Consider the following 23,664-nt stretch of genomic DNA (forward strand, 5'->3'; position numbering starts at 1 on the left):
GTCATTTTGAAAAGTAAAAAAAGTGAGAAAAAAGGGAAATTTTTCTCTTCTTTTTTTTACCTTTCAAAATTACATTAACTGATAATCCACACAAAAATCTAGCCCCCTTGGTTTTGCTCATGACAGTCTTGAAGTTGCTGAAAAGTTTCAGTTGATTTCACAAAGCAGCAGCAACAGCAGGGACACTCTTCACTGTGCTGACTGAGACGTCTGAGGCAGCTAATCCGCCACCACAGCAGCAGCACAATATAAAGCCAGAGATTGACACGTGCAGAGGACCGAGGGAGTGATTATCAATCAAGCTGCGTGCTGACACATCCTCCAGAGAGACGATCCGATCGGCTGCAGCTCGCGTGAAGTCCTGATGAAGAGCGAAGACTGACGTCCCTGACTAAGCACCACCCACCGGAAGGAGAGAATCAATCTGCAGCGTGAGCGGAAGAAGCAAGCAAGCCGGAAAGAGCCGAAGGAGACAACTGCTCCCCCCTCCGTCGCTCCGGAAACTGCAGAGAAAACTCGGAAGAAGCAAGAAAGATCCGAACAGCGGGACATATTCACCTGCTATCCGGGATGGCTGGACAGGCAGGTAAAACCGGGACTGTCCCGTTATGTAATAACCCTGCGCTTCCAAATGCTACAGAATAGAGAAAGGCTTTATTCATTGTGTTATATATATATATATATATATATACATACACTGTACCACTATATAAAGCATATACCTCCATATAAGCTTACATTCACTAGCCATTCCTTCCCAGCACTTCATACGCTTTTTAAATCCAATCGATTTGAAGAGGTTTAACCCAACCCCCCCCTCCCCCAAACAGTTCAAACCCATTCAAATTCATTGCTGCTCTTGATACACCCATAAAGGAGTTGCTTACTTTTAAACTAACTTTTCGTATCATGTAGCGAGTGGTATTCTGAGACAATCTGCAATTATTATTTGTGTTTTTTTTTTTTTATTTAGCAGCTCTCCAGTTTGCAGTTTCCTCTATCTGGTTGCTAGGGTCCGAATTCCCCTAGCCACCATGCATTATTGTGAATGAGAGACTGGAATATGAATAAGAGAGGGCCTGAATGGAAAGATGAGTTATAACAAGTAGCAATAAGAATACATTTGTAGCCTTACAGAGCATTTGTTTATAGATGTCAGGGTCAGTGATCCCATTTTAAAACTGGAAACAGAAGTATAAGGTAAATAATTCAATAACTAAGAAGAAAGAAAAAAAAAGGCCAACTGAAATTTGCTTAGAATTAGCCATTCTATAACATAATAAAATGAATGTAAAGGTGAGCCACCCCTTTATAGGTATATAACTTTTTTCAATATACATAATGCACATGTGCGTGCGTGCGAGTGTCAACTCACGCTTGCGGGAGCACCAGCAAGGAACGATTTGCACATACACCGCAAGCTCAGCCTGCTCCGCAACCACCCAGGTTGTCTAGCCTGGCCCAGTTTAATTTTTTTTGTAGCAGTTTTTTTTTATTCTATTTGTAGAGAGGCATGAATGACATAAAGACTGAGTGTATGCCCAGTGGTGCATACATTAGTAGCACTATATAATTAAAGATATGCATACAATATCAGCTCTACTGAACATGAATGACAGACCCAACAGCAATCTGGTAGCTTATAAACTATATTAGAATTTCAGGAGCAATTATGCAGTATTTACCAAATCGACATGGTTTTTAAATAAATGCATAAAAACCTGTGCTTTTTTTCAGATAAAAAGGGGACTTTACAAACCGTGAAGGTTTAAAGGCGATGGACACCTTTAGAATATAAACAGCCCATGCCCTTTTCTCATTCAGTTTTTATTTTGTAAAATACTTTGCTGTCAAGATAATTTGGAGTGACGGAGCGCATACCATTAGCTGGCATGATTCAGCCAATCGTACCAAAAATTGCAAATTCAGATGAATGGCAGACATGCACAGTAGTATGTGTGCCTGCACTTCTTTTTGTGTTTCCTGTGCTCTGACACAGGCAGGGGGTCAGTTACTCCCTGTCTGAGGGGGAGTAATAGAAGATTTCCTATTTGTAGATTTGAATCATCAATGGAAACAACAGATTTTTTTACAAAATGAAAATCAATTTTTTGAAATGTTACTTGGGGCAGGGTTGTTCATATTTGGACACTTGTACAAATGTGAACATCCTCATAGTTAGAGGCTTCTTTCTTAAAGCAGAGCCTAGTATAAAGTTTTCTGCCCTAAGAGCCAGGTATGCAGAGGGTCCAAAACAAAGCCTGAAACATTTTGAATATCTACCCAGTCTCCACAGAGCTTAGGTGAACAGCATAAGACCTGATTCTTTTGAGAGAGATAAAAAGGGAGCTTTAAAAGTTCAAGTTTGCTTCTTAAAGGGGTTGTTCACCTTCAAACAACTAGTTGTTTTCAGATAGATCTCCAGAAATAACAACTTTTTCCAATTACTTTCTATTGTATATGTGTCACCGTTTTTCTAATATTGAAGTGTAAAGTGTCATTTTTCACCTTCTAAAGCAGCTCTGGGAGGGGGGTCACCAACCCTGTAAACTGTTCTAAATTGATACATTTCTTATCTTTGTCCCTGCTGAGCAGAATCTCTGGGATTCATTACAGGCAGCTGTTCCAGTTGATACAATAGTTACTAATACTCCAGAGATGCTGCTGAGAAATGTATCAAATAAATGTTTTAAAATTGTAACAGTTAAGAGTCTGCACCTGAATTACTGAGCTGTCAGACTGAACACCATAGACAAGAACATTCAACTTTAAACTTAGATTTTGGAAACACAGTAAAAAACAAATAATGGAAAGTAATTGAAAATAGTCTTTATTTCTGGGAAACAATCTGAAAACAACTGAACTGAAACAAGTGTTTAGACGGTGAACAACCCCTTTAAAGCAGTGGGTCCAAACAAAACCTTTGATTACAACTGCAGCACAGTAGATTCTTCGCTTTTGTAAGTACCCCAAACAGTTTAGCTCCAATATGGCTGCAAAACCTCCTTGTTGTCCATTTAAATATTCTATTTGGCTGGTGCCCAGGTTATCGTATAACTGAATGGGTGTGTAAACATTTGTAATTAGGAGGTGACAAAGGGAGCAGTAATCACACTTGGGGCAGTTTACCTATAGCTTTTAGTATGTTATATAATCTCCTGTTACTAGCAACTTTGCAGTTAGTCTGTATTATTTATTTTGTATAGTTTTTTTAATCATTTCCCTTTCTCTTCTACAAGGGGGTCACTGATCTTAGCAACCAAAAAAACAATAAAATTGTTCTGTAATTCTATTGTTATTTTTAATGTATTATCTTTCTATTCAGCGCCTCTCCTATTCATATTTAAGTCTCTCATTCAAACCACTGCCTGGTTGCCAAGGTAAAAATGCCCCTAGCAACCAGATGGCTGCTGAAATTGCAAACAGGAGAGCTGCTGAACAAAAAGCTATATAACTGAAAAACCATGAGAAATCAAAATGTTATACGGTAATATCAATGTCTACATCAAATGAAAAGTGTATTTAAAGGAGAATGGCCCCCTCTAATGCCACCACCCTCATATTTACAATAGTGCATGTATGTAGTTGTTGTGCAGGTGTAGGATCCGTTATCCAGAAAGCAACAAATTACAGAAATGCTGCCTTCCATAGACGACATTATATCAAAATAATTAAAATTTTTAAAAATAATTTTCTTTTCTCTAATAATAAAACAGTAGCTTGTACTTGATCCCCACTAAGATATAATTAATCCGTATCCTTATTTAATATTTACATAATTTTCTAGTAGACCTAAGGTATGAAGGTCCAAATTACAGAAGGATCCATTATTCGAAAAAACCCAGGTCCCGAGCATTCTGGATAACAGGTCCCATACCTGTAGTTGTGTTCTTAGCATTTTTTTTGTTTTGTTTTTTAAAACTTAATTAATCAAACCTTTTATTTATGATTACAAAGCAAAGAAAAATCATTGGCACACGATCTAACCTGAGACCAGCATGGACTACAAACGATATACAGGTATGGGACATGGGGTTTTCTGGATAATGGCTCTTTCCAGAATTTGGATCTTCATACCTTAAGGGGCAGATTTATCAAGGGTCGAATTTCGAAGTACAAAAAACTTCGAAATTCGACCATCGAATTAAAAAACTTCGAATTCGAACATCCTGCGATCGAATAAAAATCGAACGATTCGAAGGATTTCAGCGATTGATCGAAGGATTTTTATTTGATGTCTAAAGACTTAGAAAATGGTGGTAGAAGGTCCCCATAAGCTAACATAGCACTTCGGCAGGTTTAATTTGGTGAAGTATTGAAGTCGAAGTTTTTTTAAAGAGACAGTACTTCGATTATCAATTGGTAGAATATTAAAACGATTTGTACTTTGAGTCGAAGTAAATTCGAAGTTGTAGTATCCTATTCGATGGTCAAAGTATCCAAAAAATTACTTCGAATTTTTTACTTCGAAAATTCTCTCTAATTCACTTCGACCCTTGATAAATCTGCCCCTAAGTCTACAAGGAAATCATGTAAACATTAAATAAACCCAGTAGGCTGTTTTTGTTTCTTATAAGGATTAATTGTATCTTAATTTGGATCAAATACCAAGCACTGTTTTATTATTACAGAGAAAAAGGAAATAATTTTTAAATATCTGGATTATTTGGATAAAATTGAGTCAATGGGAGATAGCTTTTCCGTAATTCAGAGCTTTCTGGATAATGGGTTTCCGGATCATGGATCCCATACCTGTACAGCCCTAATCTGCACATTCACAGAGAAGAAAAAATTACCAGAGCTCAAACTCAGCCTGTGTGAATTGCTCTTTATGATGCCTGAAATTTAAATTCTGCAAATACAGTGGATTCCACGCTATGAACTTTTTTCCTTGATTTTATGCAAATTGATTTGATTTGTTTCAAGAAAAATAATGACATAGTACTAAGTTAATCAGTAACCACGCACTGTACCATAACGACTGTTTTTTCTTTTAAAATGAATGTGTATGTGGAATTTGTCAGAGTGAATCAAATCAGTCTTATTTTTATTTTCTATAGACGGGGCTCCCTCCATACCAAGATGTGGAATATCAAGCCCTTTTAAGGGTCATTTAAGCACAAAAAGCAATGGTAAGTAAACAACACAGAGCAGGTAGAAATTATTTCAGCATAATCTTGTTTTGCGCATTCTGGCTTTGCTTGCCTGACTCAGAGAAGCGCTGTCCTTGTCCAAGGTGCTGCTCTGTGAACATGCTAGAAATCATTCTACACTGCAGGGTGCTTGTGGAGTCTGGTAAACAAATCACTCATTCTCTTCTTGCATGGATCTTTGATATAGATAATCAATCCCTAAAACGAGTAACTGATAAAGTCCAGTAACAGAATGCACAAGCTGCCTTTTATTTGAGAACTAATCTCTCGTACATTTTTTTTAAAGAAAGACAGAGAATTTGGAGCAAATGTGGTTTGTAGTTTTTGTGTTTCTTTAAAGAAAAAAAAATGGAGTAAATTAAAGCTGATTTAGTCTCCAGGATGAATGTGAGAGCAAACAGATATATGATGCACTGCAAGAGCTGCTGTGTTTTTAAGCCTGACAGGTGATTTTTGCTAAATTTGCATGAATATCGACTCATCACTGTGAACCATGATAGTTGGGCACATGTTAATCTGGAAATGCATGTTTGTTTATTATATTAAGTAATAATGCATAGCAGTTGTTGTTGTTGAGTCCTGTGTAATATATATATATATATATATACAGTCTGTAGTGGAGCACTCGCAATATATACAACCGCCTGGGTGCTGGTTATAGCATAGCATAATAAACAGAAATAAAACCGCACTCCAAGGTCTTGATATGATGAAAAAGGTGATAAAGTTTAATTAAACTTTATCACCTTTTTCATCATATCAAGACCTTGGAGTGCAGTTTTATTTCTGTTTATATATATATATATATATATATATATAGATATATATAGATATATATAGATATATATAGATAGATATATATAGATAGATATATATATATATAGATATAGATAGATATATATATAGATATAGATAGATATATATATAGATATAGATATATATATATAGATATAGATATATAGATATATATAGATATATATATATATAGATATAATATAATTTTTTTTTTTTTTTTTTAAAAGCACTTTTCCTCCCCATTACCAAACCTAAATATCTTTAGTGGGCTACTCACTGCATGATACTGGCTTTCTAGCTATAACTCCCTGCACACCACAACAACTGAAGGCAAGCTGAGAGATGAAGTTTACAAGTGCTGGAAATTGCAATACATTTCTTAGCTTTGATTTGTATCTGGCCTACCATATTAATTAAAAAATATGATTCTCTTGTAGCATTCAGCACTGGATCAAGCAGCTGGCTAAGTGAACAGTACAGAATACGAAACCACATGGTGGCTCACTATAATAAAATTCTTGCAGCAAAAGGTAAAACTCTTTACTTAATTTAAAAAAACTTCAAAAGGAATGGCACGTTCTGGTGTAATTTGCTCTCATGATGTTTAGAATCCACTTTTTCTCATAACCTAGGCTACTTGAATACGTATTCAACATCATTGATATCAAAAAACCAAAATCAATTACAGACACACATATATTAATTGTAAGACTGGCAATGAAAAAAAAAACTGGGCAGCAGCATTTTTGGATGTGGGGTCAGCATTACACTGTATGAAAGAATAAATGTAAAAAGCTGTACAACCTAGTGTCTGGCAGTGTGCTACGCTTCAATTATTTTGTATTTTTTTTTTACTTAAGCAAAGCTTCAGACAGCAGATATTTTTGTACACACAATGTTTGACCACTTTCTTTTATTTTTCAGCTGCCATTGACTGTTCGGTACCAAAGAGCATGCAAAAAAGTATCAAATGTAAGTGTGACTCTTAATGTTTTTTATAGCCATAAAAAATTACACACGGGTATGGGATCTGTTATTCACGAAACAGTTATCCAAGCAGCCCTAAAATATGGGAATACCGTTTACTTTTTCTTCCAAAATAATAAAACAGTATTTTGTGCTTGATGGTAACTAAGATACATAAATCCATAATGGTGGCAAAACAATCCTATTAAGTCTTTTAATGTTGAAATTTGTTTTTGGAAGTCTTGAGGTTTGATAAAATGATCCCAGTCATGTACATATTTTTGGTCATTGACTGCAAGTTTTCTAATTCTAATCCTTCACCTGATCCATCATAATAATTGTCCAGTTTCAGTCTTATAAGAAAACAATCTTCATTTATTTTGCCAGTTGTTCAATATATAGTGATTTTTCACAAGCAACCGTTGAACCATTCTCTGTTATTAATTTATTTGATCACCTGTAGTTATGGGTGAGATATTCTTGTTGTCTTAGTGCTGTGCCTCAGCTTTCAGTGTATTGTTTTATTTTTCTCCTTACAGTCACACCTAAAGTACGTGACATTTGCTATTGCCTTCTTAGTCTTGATTTGCCAAATATGTTACCCACCAAGTCTGTCTGCAACCAGCAATGTGTAGAAATTGTTACTGTTGTCTGCCATTTATATACTTTTCTTATTTTCAGTAACTTTTTCCACTTAATTTCATAGTTCCTTTCCTCTCAAAATCTCTTTAGCTGCCCAATGTCTGCCAATAAGCTGCCAAATTTGTCATTTTGACAGTATTTCACTTCTTTTTTCATTACTAAAAATGAAGTGCTCAGTACTTTGAATTCCTCGCAAATGGGCTAGAGGAGCTCACTGGACTGACCATATGTACAGCAGGTGTGTAACTGATACAAATTCATTTTAGTGGCTTGGCTTAGGTTTTTTTTTGTATTAATGACCTCGTACTTATCAAATAACATCATGAAGCATAACAATTATGAAATATATATATATAAAAATTATTTTTTTTTATATGTTTTGTTCTATAATCTATTTGTTTTTTTACCCATCTATTATCATAAAATGAACAACATTTGTAGTAAATAATGATTTCACCCAAGCTTCAAAATTTTTGAGCCACCAAAGCATGATGTTAACCTTTTGGATTGGATATTCAGCCTCTGATTGGAGCTACTTATAGTGTTCCCTTTGTTCTTGTGAACAGAGCAGGTGCAGGAACTACATTAATCAGTTCAAAGGCTGATAAAATTGGATACAATTGAAATTAGATCCAGCCACTGACTCTAAATAGACAGCAACCATAGTGAATCTTTAAATTCCTAATGCTAAATCTATAAGGTTATTCAATTTATATATGTATTTGAAGACTTGGAAGGGACACATGATTTAATATTTCCATAATAGGGAAATGTATTGCCAGAGATCCCTATTATTTTATATTTTTTTTCTGCTTCCTTTACATCTTTATGTTTCTTGATATTCTGCTGTGTCTTTATATTTAGGTCTTTTTTTTTCTTTCCTTCATCAATCCAGTTCTCTTTTTCTCTTCCATCTTGCTCCAGTTCCCTGTGCCCTTTAACTTAACCCCAAGCATCTGCTCCTTAACCTCAATCTTCCTCTGTTGGTTTTAAGCCAGTCGTATCTCCTTACCCTACCCCTCTGCATTTATAAGGAAAATTCATTTATTTTTAATTTCAGGCAAATAAATTATGGATAAAGAATTTGTAAACTATATGTCACAATTGATTTAGGTTGCAATTATAAATATGCTTAATATGCTATAAACTCTGTTTGCACAGTAGTATATATATGCATATATATTTGGGCTTAATCTCTGCACTCTTCTCATTGTTTCTGAATCCAGTTCTTTCCTCATGCCCACCAATAATGTTGATTTCCTATTTGAACCAGGTTGCATGTCAAGATCAGTTTGTAGGAATAAGTATATATACAGTTTTATGAATAGGTTGCTTTTATTTGGTGACTTCAGTGAGGTCAGTAAATAACAGTGATCCTTCTATGATGACTTCCAAAAAGGGGTAGTTTGTGGCCATTCCACCATAATTTTGTCCAAATGTAAACTCATAACTATGAGTATAAGTTACTATGTATACAGGCCATATCTTCTCTGAATAATTATTTAAACAGATGAATGGAGAATTCCATGTATACAGGCCATATCTTCTCTGAATAATTATTTAAACAGATGAATGGAGAATGCCATGTGATGTGCTCCACAGACAATAGTAAAACCACATATACATGTATTTACAACTATTTTTACATGATAAACTGGATAAATAGGCTGCACAAAATAAAAAATGTTTCTAGTATACAAAAATGTAATGTATAAAGGCTGGAGTGATACTACATACATAACCGAATGTAACAGTACTTCATGCTTTGCAGTTCTCTAAGTCTGAGTTAGTCAGAGACTTTCAGGGGGGCCACATGGAATATAACTGTTCAGCGAGTTTGCAATTGCCACTGAGTTTTTATTTTTATACTGAATAATGCCTTTAAGAAAATGACCATATTTTTTTTATATTGTTTAAGTACTATGTTTGTATGTTCCTTTTCAAGACAGCGACCAGCAGAGAAGAGAGAAAATGAGAAAGGAGGTGGCACGATTTGAGAAAAATATTTCCCGCCCTACTTCATGTGAGAGTGCAGATTCAATACTGTTTTCCAAGAAGGTAAAAACTTGTACTGTCCTGTTTTTCATTCATATCAGTACCTGCCTAATGAGCTTGCACTCCCTTTAAGCATACAAAAATGAATGCAGAGGGGGGGGGGGGTTATAAAGCAATTTGCTGGAATAGCTCCAAAAAGGTACATGGGAGAGAGCAGAAATAAATCGTCCAGGTTTAAAAAAAAAAACTAGAAATAATGATGGGCTCATGTGGAGCATACATATTATCCTTTAAAAAAATCAGCCACCTTTCAGGAGTTGACCACATTAATGAACAACTAATTACAGTACCTAATGTAGAAATCTGACCATATTTGAAGTATTACCAGTGTCAATAAACAGCTTACCATGTTCATTCTTAAGTTATGCACCGGTCTATACAGTTGACATCATTTGCTTTTCCTAAGGGTTTATTTTAATACTAGTGGCTAGCAGAATAGCCATGATCATTAGGGCAAATGCTATATAAACCAGCAGGCACAGCAAAGCAAAGATAAAGCAAAAACCTCCAAAATGGATTGTGTTAATGGGGTTTACATCTTTCCTTGACATTCTGCTATGTCTGTATGTTTGTTTTTTGCTCTGTCATTCCAGCCCTCACTTCTCTTCCAATGCATCCTTTCTTTTAACTGATCACACTTCTATTCAGTTACAGTGAGCTGAAATAGAAAGAGAATTGGTAAATGCATTTCTGCACCTCCCATTGCTTTACAATTGTTGCTCTACATTTGCTTTCTATAGCAACAGTAATAAAAACATTTGCACACACAAACACTATTGGCTGGGACTAAATTTAAACTAATGATAGTAATTATTTATATGTGAAATTGCAGAAAAACAGATGGCTCACGAAAGAGCAATCGTTCTGTTTTTCTTAACTTTGCAATTTTGTTATTTATCTCTTCTTTTTCAAAGGAACCCCACTGAGTTCACTGACTCTGTGAAATGTTCCTATTAAAGCAAGTCAACTTACTGAAATAGAGTGACGCAAATAGTTTTCGGGTACCATGCACAGCACAGCCACCAGGACATTCAATGCACAGTAGGAGGAGGTCTTTAATATTTAATCTGTCAAAATATTTAGTTTCCCTGGCAACCACCACCATGCACAGGCAGCGCTCTATCTTTCCTCTCATACATGACTTCCCTGAAGTGATTTTTAAAAAAAAAAAAAAAAAAATAGATGAAATCTAACTTGCCTCTCTTGATTCTTTGATGAATAGATTTATCAACTTGTCTAGTGGAATCACACTAGTGTGAGCAGGATCTTTATCTGTTTGGTAATTTGGACTAGAGATTCACTTATTTTTTGGACTTGACAACTGAAACCATTACTAAAGACTTGGCCCAATCCAAAGCATTGATGTTTTATTTATTAAGCTAATAAAATGACATGCATACACAATCCTGACTTTATCTTTATGGTTGTGTTATTTAGTCCTAGAATATCTAAAACAAATTGATGCAGAACCCCAAGGAACAAGCAGGATTAGCCAGTGATTTCAGTTATTTCCAATGAAGACACATTTTCAGGAGATTTGTTGGTCACGGTCGCACATAAATAATCACTGGCGACAAATCTCTTTGTTGGCCACTGCCCTTAGCCTCCTGTGAGCTTAAATGGGACATAACTGATAACACTAGTACTGATGCTTTTTGACCTGAAGATTCCCCCAAAGTGTTCTGAGCTTTAAAGTGTAAATGTTGAGCAGCAGAACTGGTTCGGACAATACAATACACAGGCTACACAATTCTAGACAGAGAGGAAAGAAGGGGACATGTGAGGAGGGCAGTGACTTACAGGAAGTGCAGAACTGAAAGTAAAAGTGCTTGCTGTTCATAGAGGTGAGGAAGGCAACTTTTTTTTATACAGCTTTTTATGCCAGTGGTCCCCTCTGGCAGGTCCCCTTTAAAGACAATGACACATGGGGCCAAAACTCTCAAAGCAGGTCCCCATAGACTTTAATGTAAAATGAGAAGTGCTGGTGTCAGTGCTTGTAATGCAATAGTCACCGGAAAAGCTCCCATGTTCATTTCGAAGCTACTGCCACCTGACTGCTATGACAGCAAAATTTTTCAGACGATTTACAAAGTAGCCCTGTGTGTTATTGCTCCAGAAGGTGATGATTTACAGAAAGTTTTTTGAAGTTGCCCGAAGTTTCCTCGTGAGGCAACTTCGGGTGACTTCAGAAAAGCGAAGATATATGTATGCCATCCTGACGGTGATGTTTGAAAGGAATGAAACAACCCTTTAGGGTGACTAATCTCCCGGCGTGCCACCACCCTAAAGGGTTGTTTCATTCCTTTGATTGCAAAAGGTTCTAATGATTGATTTCTATGATAAAGTGTTTTGCTGTGTTTCTGTAAATCCATAATAAATTCCATTTTAGATTATCAGCATGTTCAAAAGCCATTTAAATAGCTGTTTCTCTAAGATTTGATTTTTATGTACTTGGCACTTTATAGTTCATGTTTCGAGGCCTATTACATTATTGCTTTTATTCATTCATTGAACATCAGGAAATTATTTTTGGGTGGTGGGGGTGTCTGTGAAATTCTCACGGACATGAAAAAGTTAGTATTTTATTATGTTTTTCTGTTTCATTACAGGACATTTATGATGACATCAGTGTACGCCATTCTACTTACTCTGATCGAGGGCAGATTTTCTGCTCAAGCCCTTCTATGTCTTCCCCAAGACCGTTTGGTTTTTTAGGAACCAGTGAAGCTACAGGAAGGAGTTTGAGCAGGAAATGTGCAGGTCCTAGAGTTTTATCTAGAGTGCAAAATAGAGGGTCAAATTCTTCCTCGATTATCAGTGTCCCCAGGAGCTACAGCAAGTTTCAGGACAACCAACAGAAAACCTACAGCGGAGACCTCTTAGATAAGCATTCTGAGCAGTTCACAGGCAAGACCCGCCCATTTACCCCACGTACTTTGAAGACAGAGGCTAAATCTGCACTTGCATCGTACCGATATTACACCCCACCAAGAAGAAAAAAAAGAGAAATGGTCAAAGATCTGCAGAGAGATTTAAACAGGTACAGCATGTATGGCATTAAGTGCAATGAGAAAACAAACTCAAAGGCACACATGGGGAATGTTACCCATGATAGTAGAACACCTATCAAGCAATTCTATAGGTTATGTAAACTATTTTCTATTTATGCAGTTATGAAGGGAAATCTTTTATTCCATATTTATTTTCTAAATGTAAGCATTGTATATAATCTGAAGTAATTGGTTTTCATTATTACCCATCGAGACTCAAGATGCTGAAGGTGCTAATTGCTGCAATGTTTATTCTCCTGTTTAGTTTTATGGAGTTGCATTGAAATTGTACCATCCTGTTCAGGCCTAGACTGGGAATCTGTGGGTCCTGGCAAATGGCAGAGTGGCTGGCGATTGATGCCATGGACAGTCACTGTTTAGTGGGGGGCTAATGGGCCTCATTGTACTCGGAATGCCAGGGCCTATTTTGACTCCCAGACCTGATCCTGTTGTAACATTTTTTCCTGTTGATGAAGTAGAAACCTTAAGATGTTAGGGCTTATTGTGGTAATAAATGGCACCTGTGGAGAAACCAACTGGCAATTAGTTTTGATTAGTCTAATACAGATTAGAACATAAAAACCAAAGGTCAACTTGGTTCCTATGGATAACCCAGCATCTGTAATTATATTTGCTTCATTTTTTCTTTTGCGCATAATATTTGAAATATAAATGATAAATACACTCAAAACGTGTTCTTTATTCTTTATGTTCACTGTATTTCTTTTTTAAATAGAAGCCCTATGGATGAGGATGTTACATGGGAGAAGAAAAATAAGGAGCTAACAGAAGATACTTTATTTGTGAGTCTTATGTAAAGTGAAATTGTGGAATTGTGCAGGTTTAAACCTGGGAGCATGTAAAAGCTTAAGTGCAAAATAGAAAATTTCTGAAAATAGAAAATCTATGTAACTTATGCTCAGTCATTACACTGGAGACACTGCACATGAAATATATTAAGGGAATACGAGGTATCTGTTTAGCAGTCGTTTTTAAAAAAATATATGCATTAAAATGCAATCATTTACTGTAATAGTATGACATTTATCTATATGTACTCTATTATTTCCATAAATACTGGTAAAAGAGGCTATAGACCTAGCTATTATGAGTCATACCTGCTCCTAATTACATTTAAAATCCTATATTAGGGACACCTCCACGATTTGTGTTGTGTATAACATATTTCAACTATTCATTGAAAATGGTCAGTTATAAGTTTTAACGGTGAGATATTTTCTGTATTGTTGTTGTATCTATTTGGCAAGTAAATTACACAGGCAACTAAAAGGATAGTTAACCAATGTCTATGCTATTAATGCTCAGACGGTGTTACTGGCTTAGCAAGGTCAAGAGCTAATTAGAGCAAGATTTAGGGTACATTTTCCTGGGAGACAACTGCAGTTAATTTTTCCCTGTGTTTGGTTTGCCCTTGTTGATGGGGAGTACAGGGGCTCTGACTAAACATTGTAGGACAAATGGGAATCTTCCTATCAAATACAAAGCATTTTCTTGTAAATAAAAATGTTTATTTTTTTTCATGATTTTGATTATCCTTTACTACAATTATCCTACAATAAGCAAAGTTAATGATGTGGATTTATGAATGATAAAATGTTAATGTCCTTTCCCTTATTGCTGCCACTGGCATCTTCTCTGGGTTTTTTTCCTCTACACATATTACCCATTAAAGGCCACCTTAAATTCCCCCACCAGAGGTAACAATAGGGGAACAAAATTGCCCCTTGCCAGCACTAGGCTAACAATAGGGGAACAAAATTGCCCCTTGCCAGCACTAGGCTGCCTGCACCAGGAGGGAGCATGTGCATAATGAGCAAGTGATGCAATTTGCTCGTTATGCGCATGACGTCTGATTGCAAGGCACTTACTTTAGAAGCTAATTACACACATGCATGCTACACAGCATGAGAGCTCCTTCCCGGTGCGGGCACCCTAGCTCTCTCTCAGTCCACACCTCTGGTTGGGGAAGCTATTTTAGGGTGACAAGTGCCCTTTAAGCTATTCAGTTATGAAACTTTGACTTTCTCTTTTAGAATGAAGATAAAAAAGAACCATTAAAAAATGAAGAATGTAACCAGATAAGGCCTTGGTCTCAGACTGACTGGGAGGAGCAAGCAAATACCCATGGCTCTTCTAGGTACTGGCACTATGAAAAATCCACTAACTTGTGTTTCTAAGATCTGATATGACTAATAAATAATGAACATTATTAATAAAAAATAATGTTACACCTCCAAATGTTTCCAAAGTATAGCACTTCCTCATACAGATACAACACAAGGGACACCCCATGAAAACAGAAACAATCCCACGCAAACATTGGCTGGAGAGAACTTACAGGCTGAAGCAGATCAAGATCAGGAGTGATAAATAATGGAGAAATTAAATAGAAGGGTAATGGAAGAAATTAGAAGAGAAGAAGGGATTGTAAAGAATATAAAAATGTTGGCAGAGTGGGCCAAAAACTCATTAAACAGTGCAGTCATGGCTAAAATGACAAAACAATTGCATATGGACCAATGAAACATCTAAAACAAAATATATAGAAAGAGCAGCTTTTATTAGAAGTAATGGCAGGACAGAGCAGGAGTGAAAGGTGTAACATGTTGGGTGACTTGCACCCTTTCTCATCTGACAGAACTGAAAAGCAAAAACAGCTTATGAGAATGAAGAAAAAGATCCGAGAGGAAGATACTGTAAAATAAAAGAGAGGGGGGATGGGGAAACCAGAAGTCAAGACAGCACACAAACTGATTGCAAAATTAAAAAGGGGGTAAAGCTAACAGAACATAAATAGGAAAGACAGACTGAAACGTATAAACCATGAAAGTAAAAATTGAAAAAAAGTCATATATTTGGAGCACACTCTCTCTCCATTCAACAAATGTGTCAAGTTTCCCTGCATCCACCTATCCACACAATAATATTTCTCCCTCCAACCTGAAAAGGGTGTTTGGCTCCTTCTCTCATTCATTCAGCTTCTCAAGAGAGAGGCAGGTGTATGAGGATGTTTACTAAAGCTTTCATGTGACTTTCACCTCAAAGGGGGTGTTGACCTTTAACTTAACTTTTTGTATGATGTAGAGATTGATATTCTTATTGTTTGCAACAGATGTTCATTTTTGATTATTTCTGGTTTTTAGTTATTTATCTTTTTATTCAAGAGCTCTCCAGTTTGCAATTTACTCAATCTGGTTGCTGGGGCCAAAATTACCTTAGTAACTATACATTGATTTGAATAGGAATAGATGAGGTCCTGCATAGAATGATGATTAATAAAAAAAATAGCAATATCAATACCAATACATTTGTAGCCCTACAGAGCATTTGTTTTTGATAGTCAGTGACCCCCATTTGAAAGCAGGAAAGAGTCCAAAAAAGAAGGCACATAATTAAAAAAATTCTAAAGAAATTCTAAAGTTGAACTAGCACCTGATGAAGGATGTGTTTATCCGAAACATGTTGTGATGAAATACACTGAATTTACTGCGGTTCTCCAGAGTTTATTTTATGCTTATCTTGGAAGTAACCCCTGGCAACCAATCAATTTGCTGCATTCATTGTTCTACTTGCAGCTGGCATTTAAAAGCTGATCACTGATTGGTTGCTATAGGTAACTGCCCATGGGCAAATTTGCCCAGTGTTGATAAATGAGCCCCGGTGTGGCTTCCCTACAAACATAGGTGCTGAATTGCTACCGTGGTGTTACCCATAGAAGCAAATAACCAATTTCCTTTTATTCTCTAACTTATAGTAGACTTAATAAAGCAGATTGGTTTCTATTGGCAACTGTATTTGTGCAATTTAGAGATTCTTAGTAAGCAAGCTCTTTATTCACAGCACTTTTGCATTCCTTTCCACTATATCACATTTTAATTTTGTTTTTTTAGAATTGAAAATAAATCAATGTATTGTACGTGGTCACCAATGTGTATATAACTTCCTTTGAAATAGTAATGTGTACTTCTTTCTACAGGTTACTATATAATGAAGTAGAATCTTGTTCACCTGTTATGCAGAAAATCCAGTCTGAGTAGGTATTTTACATAAGCACTTAACCTATAGGTCTCTATTCAGGTTGTTGTGGGTCTTCATTGTCCATTTTAAGGGGTAGTTCGCCTTTCAAACATTTTATCACATCCATTTTTTTTTACTAATAGTTGACAAAAAAATCATAATTCTTAATAGCTTTTTAATTTTTTTTTACTATTTCTCCAATATTGAAGGTTAACTTTTTCACCTTCTTGTTAGCGATTCATGGGAAGACAAAACTCGTCCCCCACCCTCCCTCGCTTATATTCTTGTCTCTGTCCTCTCTGATGTGACTGGAGGGGGTGGGGCAGACATAAGTTCATAAACAAGCGACAGGCATCATAGGAGGAGGAATCAGAATGGGGCCGGGATGAGTTTAGTCTGTGGCTAACTGAAACAGTTTTCCGTCTGCCTCAACCAGCTTGAGCAACACTACTTCTCATGTCTCTCTGGAGCAGCTCTGGGTGTTGATCCTGTTATACTGTTCTAATTTGATACATTTGTTGATGCATTTATTATCTACAACACCTGCTGAGCAGAATTTTGGCAAATGATACTGGTCATATTTATTAGTGCCGGATAGGTCAACATTAAACACATGGGTTTACTTTGTTTTAGCTTGGTAGTATTAATGTGCGAGTTGACCCAAAACCTGTGTTGAAGATCGGGTTGACTGCCAGCTGGTCGGGGATCAGTTGGAAATTTGGCTGACCACTGCTGGTTAGGGATGGGTGCGGATTAGACTGGGAAAGTGCTCTCCTCCAGTGAGTGCCCCAGAAGATTTCCCTGTCTTGAAACCAGAGGAGCGCACAGAAACGGCATACAGATCAAGAAGAGATGGGTATGGGTTTGGCGCAGGTCCCACAATGACAACATTGGGTAGGGTTGGGTGCAGGTTGAGTTTTTTTTTTTTTCCCTGACCCACAGATCACTTCTGGGTAGTGCCGAAACTAGGGTTAGAAGAGGCACGTGCCTAGGGCATGATGTGTAAATAATGTAAAATTAACTTCAGAATTTATTTTGCTTGTTACAGAGAAGAAGAACTTTTTTACCTGAAATTTGTCACAGACATCACTAATGAAATCTTGAATCTGGGACTATTTTCCAACAGGTCAGAATACACACAATCACAATAATTGTAAGAGTAAAGATTAATTCTGGATTACTTACAGTAATGTAATATGTGTGAATTTATCAACATACAGTCATGGGTTACTCATTGTAAAAGACTGGATGGGAGTGGAAAATTATTACTCTTCACACAACTTTCCTAGAATTTCGTTTTTTAAACTGGAATGTAAAAATAAAACATGTATGTTTTGTTTTTCTTATGTACCCAAATATTTCTCTAATTTCTCTCCTATCCCCCAGGGTCCTAGAACGTGTGTTTAAACGCCATCTTGAAGAAAATAGACATTGTTTGGATGAGGTAAAAGCTTTTCGTACCTAAAATGTGTACTGAAGGGGAAATAAAAAACATTTTATCATTAGTCTCCACATGTTGGGGTAGAGCAGGAACTCGCTGAATATTTAAATCACCCTGATGTTCTCCCTCTGTGATACTTTCTTTTAAAACTGTCGGTGTGGGAATAATGCTAGTAGCAGTATATAACTGCAAAACATTAGAAATATTACATATTTTGTTTCTTTTCACATGCTGAAACCTCTTACCAGTTCCTTACAAACTCTGGTCACTCCTCATTTCTTTTAAAGCAAAAAAAAAAAAAATGTGTGTTGTGCATTTAAAGGGAAAATATAAACCAAAATCACATCCACTTTAAGAATATCATGTTTGTTCAAAGGTGTCTGCAAAAACATCCTGTTTGCATTTAAGAAACTTCTGGCTATATACAGCAGTGAAATACCAGGCAAAAATTAAGAAGAACCTTAGAAGACTATGGGTTACTAGAAGGAGGCCGAGAAGATCTGCCTGCCTGTACAAAAATATTTTCTTTTTCTATACAAAACTGGTTGTTATGGGTGAAGATCTGTATAAACAATCTAAAGCCAATACAAACTTAAGCAGAGTAGCCATTGGAGGTTATCAACCAAAAAGAGGAGGTTATCAACCAACAAAGAATTAAGGTTAGATTTTCCTCTCACATTTGCCATGCAATACAGCCATTTGTGTTGCCTAGTTGCAGTATCCATATTGAAGCATTATTATAGGATAAGTAAGCCATTTATTTTAAAATGACTTTCTCCCTGCAGCTTTTGGCTACTTCTTTGTCTAGTGTGAAACTTCGTCCTTATTTTTCCTGAGCTCTCCTCTCAAAGAGGTGTCTACTGCACATGCTCACTGCCTCTGCTCCAATGGGAAACAATCAGGCATGTGCAGTAATCCCCTCTGAGGTCTTCACAGTTAGACAGAAGGCAGAGCTCAGATAAGAAAAAGAAATTGTGCCTCACACCAGACAATGAAGTAGCTGAGAGAGTTGCAGTTGAGCTGCTTATGATGATAATAATGATTAACTGCAGTGAGAAAGGTATGTTGTTGTTGTTGTTTTTTTTTACTTATTCTTTAAGGAAATATTTGGGTTATAATTGGCCTGATCCGTGCAGTAAATCAATCCATGTGTATGGCCAAATATGTAAATATCTGGCCAACTAATATAATAATCCAAAATTCTACCTCATTTTGACCAGTGTTAGATATTGAGTTGGACATCACGCAGCAGTCTGAGGTTCCTCTTCTTGCCACTTTTAGTCTGTGCCTCGTGCATTGGATGTGGGACAAATCTGTCTGTATCTGGGAAACCCAACAAATTTTATTATTATTATATTCCATTTGGCATAAATAGATATTACAGGGCCCCACAGCAAATTATTTTCAGACCCCCAAAATGTCTAGAGGTTGCCCTATTTTACTAATATTTATTGAAACTGTATATGAATTAGTGCCTCGAACCTTCATTGTACAGTTTATGAATTATGCCCCCTGTTGCCTTCTATTGGCTTTGAGTACACCAGCAATGTTTATTTAACATTTGTATTTAACATTGTGATTGATGTGAAATATGTATCATACAAAGGATAAGATCATGTCAGAGAAGGATGTCTTCACAGTCACAGGGTTTGCCTGCTGGGCAAACAAAGTGCATAGCCTAAAGGCTGAACTGTGGTTATAAAGTTAGGGGCCCAGAGTATTTGGCTAAGTTTTGAGCAGTCAAAGTATTTTTTTTTGTATAATCGTTCGATTCAAACGATTTAATCGATCCAACGATTTTTACTTCAATCGAAAAAATACTTCGACTATCGAAATTCGACCCTTAGTAAATGTGCCCCTTAATGTTTGTGGGGATTTATTTGGCCTTTCATTTTAGGTGAATTTACTTTGAGATATATTCTCACTTTGTTTCCTGCATCACAGGCGAAAATGTGCTATCTCCTGGACAACCTGAGGAAAGATTTAGGCTGCAATGACACAAACCACTCCACTGAATTTAGGACTTCAGTTGATAAACCCTCGAGAACAGTGAATCACTCTAGGGACATGGATCATTTTCTGCAAGACATGGCATGCAACGAAGAGTCCCAGGAACACAGTGAGCTTTTCCTGTATGAGAGAGATGCTGAAACATTCAGGATGGAAAGAAAAGCAGATACTCCATTGCATTATCATGGGCTTCTCACATCAGAGATCACTACTGACTTTGGCAGTTTTCCCACAGACGATTCTGAGAATGAACAGAATGCTTCACTCTTGGAAACCCTCAGTACTTCAGCTGATCTGAACAAAGGTGTAGGCGACCCAGAAGAAGAGGATCAGTCGATATCAATTGATGACCTGCAACAAAGATTTTCTGAAACAGTTATCATAACGGAAGCAGAGAGTCCATTACCTGATGAGGCAGCTAATAGTCCGGCTTCAGGGTTGGGCACACTGGAGCAAAATGAATGAACCGTCATTCATGAAGGTTATTTAAGACTTATATCTGATATATGGGTATTCTAGCATTTCAGTAAAAAACAAAAGTAGTTTACAGCTTCATTTCTCTTCGAGGTTCTTATGTTATAATAATAGAGTTTAAATATGTGTCCCTTAATTATTTCTAGGGATGGGCGAATTTTTTCGCCTTGTTTCGCCAAAAAAATGACGCCCATAGACTTATATGGCTTTGTGCATCAAAATAAAAAGACGCGCGTCAAAAAAATTTCGCCGCGCGACAATTTTTTTGACGCCCATAGACTTAAATGGGCGTCAATGACATTTCGCCGGCAGCGAATTTTTGGCGAAGCGAAACAAGTAAAATTCGCCCATCCCTAATTATTTCTTCTTTTAGTCTTGCAAAATCTCTCCAGTTCCAAAATCTCCTAGAATGGCATGCAGTATTTCATAGCAATACTGGATGAGCTTTCAGTTGCTTTCTTACCAAAACGCTATTGATGGCTGATATAATCATTTCTTTAAAGTTTATTTCCTGTGTAACTGTGGATGTGCTATCATACATTCATGTTTTTTTTTAAATCCCATTTAGTTTGCCTGGAGAAAATAGTGCTGGTGACCCTGGTATCTAGTACCACGCACCTCCTATCCAACATAATTTACAGTAGATGGAGGGCCACATTTTCCTTAAGGCACCATGAAAAATGCAACATTTTCAGTTCCAAAACATTGTGTGTGCCATGAAGCTAAAAGTAAAATTCTCGGCAGAACAAATGCTTGCGGCCCTCCGTCTACTTAAATAGTGCAGTAAATGCTGCAGCCTAGTTTAGCAGGGGGAGGCATGCGCTGCAGGTGCACCTTACATCATTTCTGGAGTGGACAATTTATATTTGCTTATAATTCTTTTACAGTTGTAAGTGTTTAAAGAGGTTTCTTACCTTTAAAAAAAAATTTTAGTATGATGTAAGACAATTTGCAATTGGTATTAATTTTTTTGTTGGTTTTTGAAATATCTTTTTGTTCAGCAGCTTTCAAGTTTGGAATTACCATAGCAACCAGGCAGGCAGTTAAGGGTAAAACTGAACAGGATCTTTTTTGCGGGTCAGATTTTATCTGGTTTTGTAGGATCCTACAAAATCTGATCCCTCTAGAACTAGAATGTAAAGTTGGATCAGACGGTGTAGTTTGTTCATGCATCTACATCTGACAGTCAATGTATTTCAGAGGGTGAAAAAGTCTTTACATCGTCGGATGAAGACGCAGCATTTGCAAATTTTCCTTGTAGTTTACACATTAGATTTTTGAATCCATCATAACAATAAAATTGTACCCTCAAAGAACAATTATTATTTTATTTTTTTTGCGAATTTTTGCAGCCACTGTGCGTGAAAATAGTATTGACTGTAATTTACATTTGCGAAAAAGTTTGTGAATATTTTCTCAGTGCGAATAAAAATTGAAATTCTGTTTGCACATTAAATACACCGTTCTTATCCAGCTTTATAAATATAATCATGCGCAGGGCAAATATGTTCACCGCGTGCAATGTTTGTATAAATGAGCCCCGATATGTTTGGACCTGGTGTTAACATTTGGCACCGGCCCTACTGCACTTTGTAAACTCAGGAGACTGATTAACCCATGGGGTCCCAAATTCACTGTGATAACTGCTCTCAAGTAGGGCTTCATTTCAAAGCTGCAGGTGAAGGTTCTTGGAGAACTGTTTGACATTTAGCCATTGAAGTCTTACTGCTGTAATGGGGTAAATAAATGTATGTTTTACTATTCTTGGAAGAGAATTTGCAGATCAAATATTTATTTAAAGTATTTAAATGTTTTGTAATTTAAACTTGAAAACAGATTGTTAAGCTTTCCCCTAATGTTTACAGAATTAAGGTTAGACAACCTTCAAACATGTATTCCACAATCTTATGAATAAAGAATTATTTGGTATAAGTCCTTTGTTTTTGTTTTTTAAGATAGACATAAACATGGGGAAATTTGCAGATCAAATATTTATTTAAAGTATTTGAATGTTTTGTAATTTAAACTTGAAAACAGATTGTTAAGCTTTCCCCTAATGTTTACAGAATTAAGGTTAGACAACCTTCAAACATGTATTCCACAATCTTATGAATAAAGAATTATTTGGTATGAGTTCTTTGTTTTTGTTTTTAAGATAGACTTAAACATGGGGAAATTTGCATAAGTGAAATCCAGGAAATTATTATTATTTTCACAAATGTCAACTCCAGTTTTAGGTTTTAATGTTTCAAAAGAGTATGCTGTTCTATTGCAATTCTTACCCCAGAAGTGTATTAGCATATTAGTATACAGGTATGGGGCCTGTTATCCAGAATGCTCGGGACCTGAGGTTTTCCGGATATGGGATCTTTCTGTAATTTAAATTAAATAAACCCAATAGGCTGGTTTTGCGTTCAATAAATATTAATTATATCTTAGTTGGGATCAAGTACAAGGTACTGTTTTATTATTACAGAGAAAAAGGAAATCATTTTTAAAAAATGTAATTAGTTAGATAAAATGGAGTTTTTGGTAGACTGCCTTTCCAAATTCAGGGCTTTCTGGATAACTGGTCCCATACCCTTATCAATAATGCTGACTGGAACACAAGCAACTCTACCCCAAGTAGTTTTTACTTCTAATGTATATCCCCTTGTACTCTTCTTCACAGTAGATCCCACAATTAAACATAATTATAGGCCCATAAATCTTTGGACAGAGACAACTTTTTTTCTAGTTTTGGTTCTGTACATTACCACAATGAATTTTAAATGAAACAACTCAGATGCAGTTGAACTGCAGACTGTCAGCTTTAATTCAGTGGGTTGAACAAAAAGATTGCATAAAAATGTGAGGCCTTTTCTTTCATGAAATTGGAACACATCAACACAAGTAAACGCTTCAAATATTTATTTCCATGGCAAAAATATACTATGTTCATTTTGCATAAAATATTACATATATTACATGTATTTGGTAAAACAAGCACTTCTTCCTATCTCACACAATTTGTACACTGTCTTGCAGAATGTCTTGAGCT

General features: G+C 36.3%; 1 protein-coding gene across 6 annotated transcripts in view; it reads left to right on the forward strand.

Annotated features, from left to right (window-relative positions):
• The window catches only part of spata7.L (spermatogenesis associated 7 L homeolog), a 50,808-nt gene extending 29,923 nt beyond the window's left edge, over positions 1-20,885 (forward strand). The window contains exons 1-13 of one of the 6 annotated variants that reach the window (XM_018230393.2): positions 218-586; positions 3,958-4,020; positions 5,061-5,132; positions 6,386-6,478; positions 6,873-6,920; positions 9,502-9,614; positions 12,221-12,651; positions 13,398-13,464; positions 14,716-14,819; positions 16,659-16,715; positions 17,748-17,825; positions 18,086-18,143; positions 20,085-20,884. In XM_018230393.2, coding sequence (XP_018085882.1) covers positions 3,999-4,020; positions 5,061-5,132; positions 6,386-6,478; positions 6,873-6,920; positions 9,502-9,614; positions 12,221-12,651; positions 13,398-13,464; positions 14,716-14,819; positions 16,659-16,715; positions 17,748-17,825; positions 18,086-18,143; positions 20,085-20,615 — 1,674 coding nt within the window. In that variant the 5' untranslated portion in view covers positions 218-586; positions 3,958-3,998 and the 3' untranslated portion in view covers positions 20,616-20,884. Of the gene's footprint in view, positions 1-216; positions 587-3,957; positions 4,021-5,060; positions 5,155-6,385; positions 6,479-6,872; positions 6,921-9,501; positions 9,615-12,220; positions 12,652-13,397; positions 13,465-14,715; positions 14,820-16,656; positions 16,716-17,747; positions 17,826-18,085; positions 18,144-20,084 lie in introns of those variants that run through there. The other 5 variants (XM_018230394.2, XM_041573007.1, XM_018230395.2 and 2 more) reach the window with 5 other exon arrangements.
• The last annotated feature ends 2,779 nt before the right edge of the window (positions 20,886-23,664 follow it).

This window comes from Xenopus laevis, chromosome 8L (genome assembly GCF_017654675.1).
Source record: "Xenopus laevis strain J_2021 chromosome 8L, Xenopus_laevis_v10.1, whole genome shotgun sequence".
In the NCBI taxonomy this organism is placed as follows: domain Eukaryota; kingdom Metazoa; phylum Chordata; class Amphibia; order Anura; family Pipidae; genus Xenopus; species Xenopus laevis.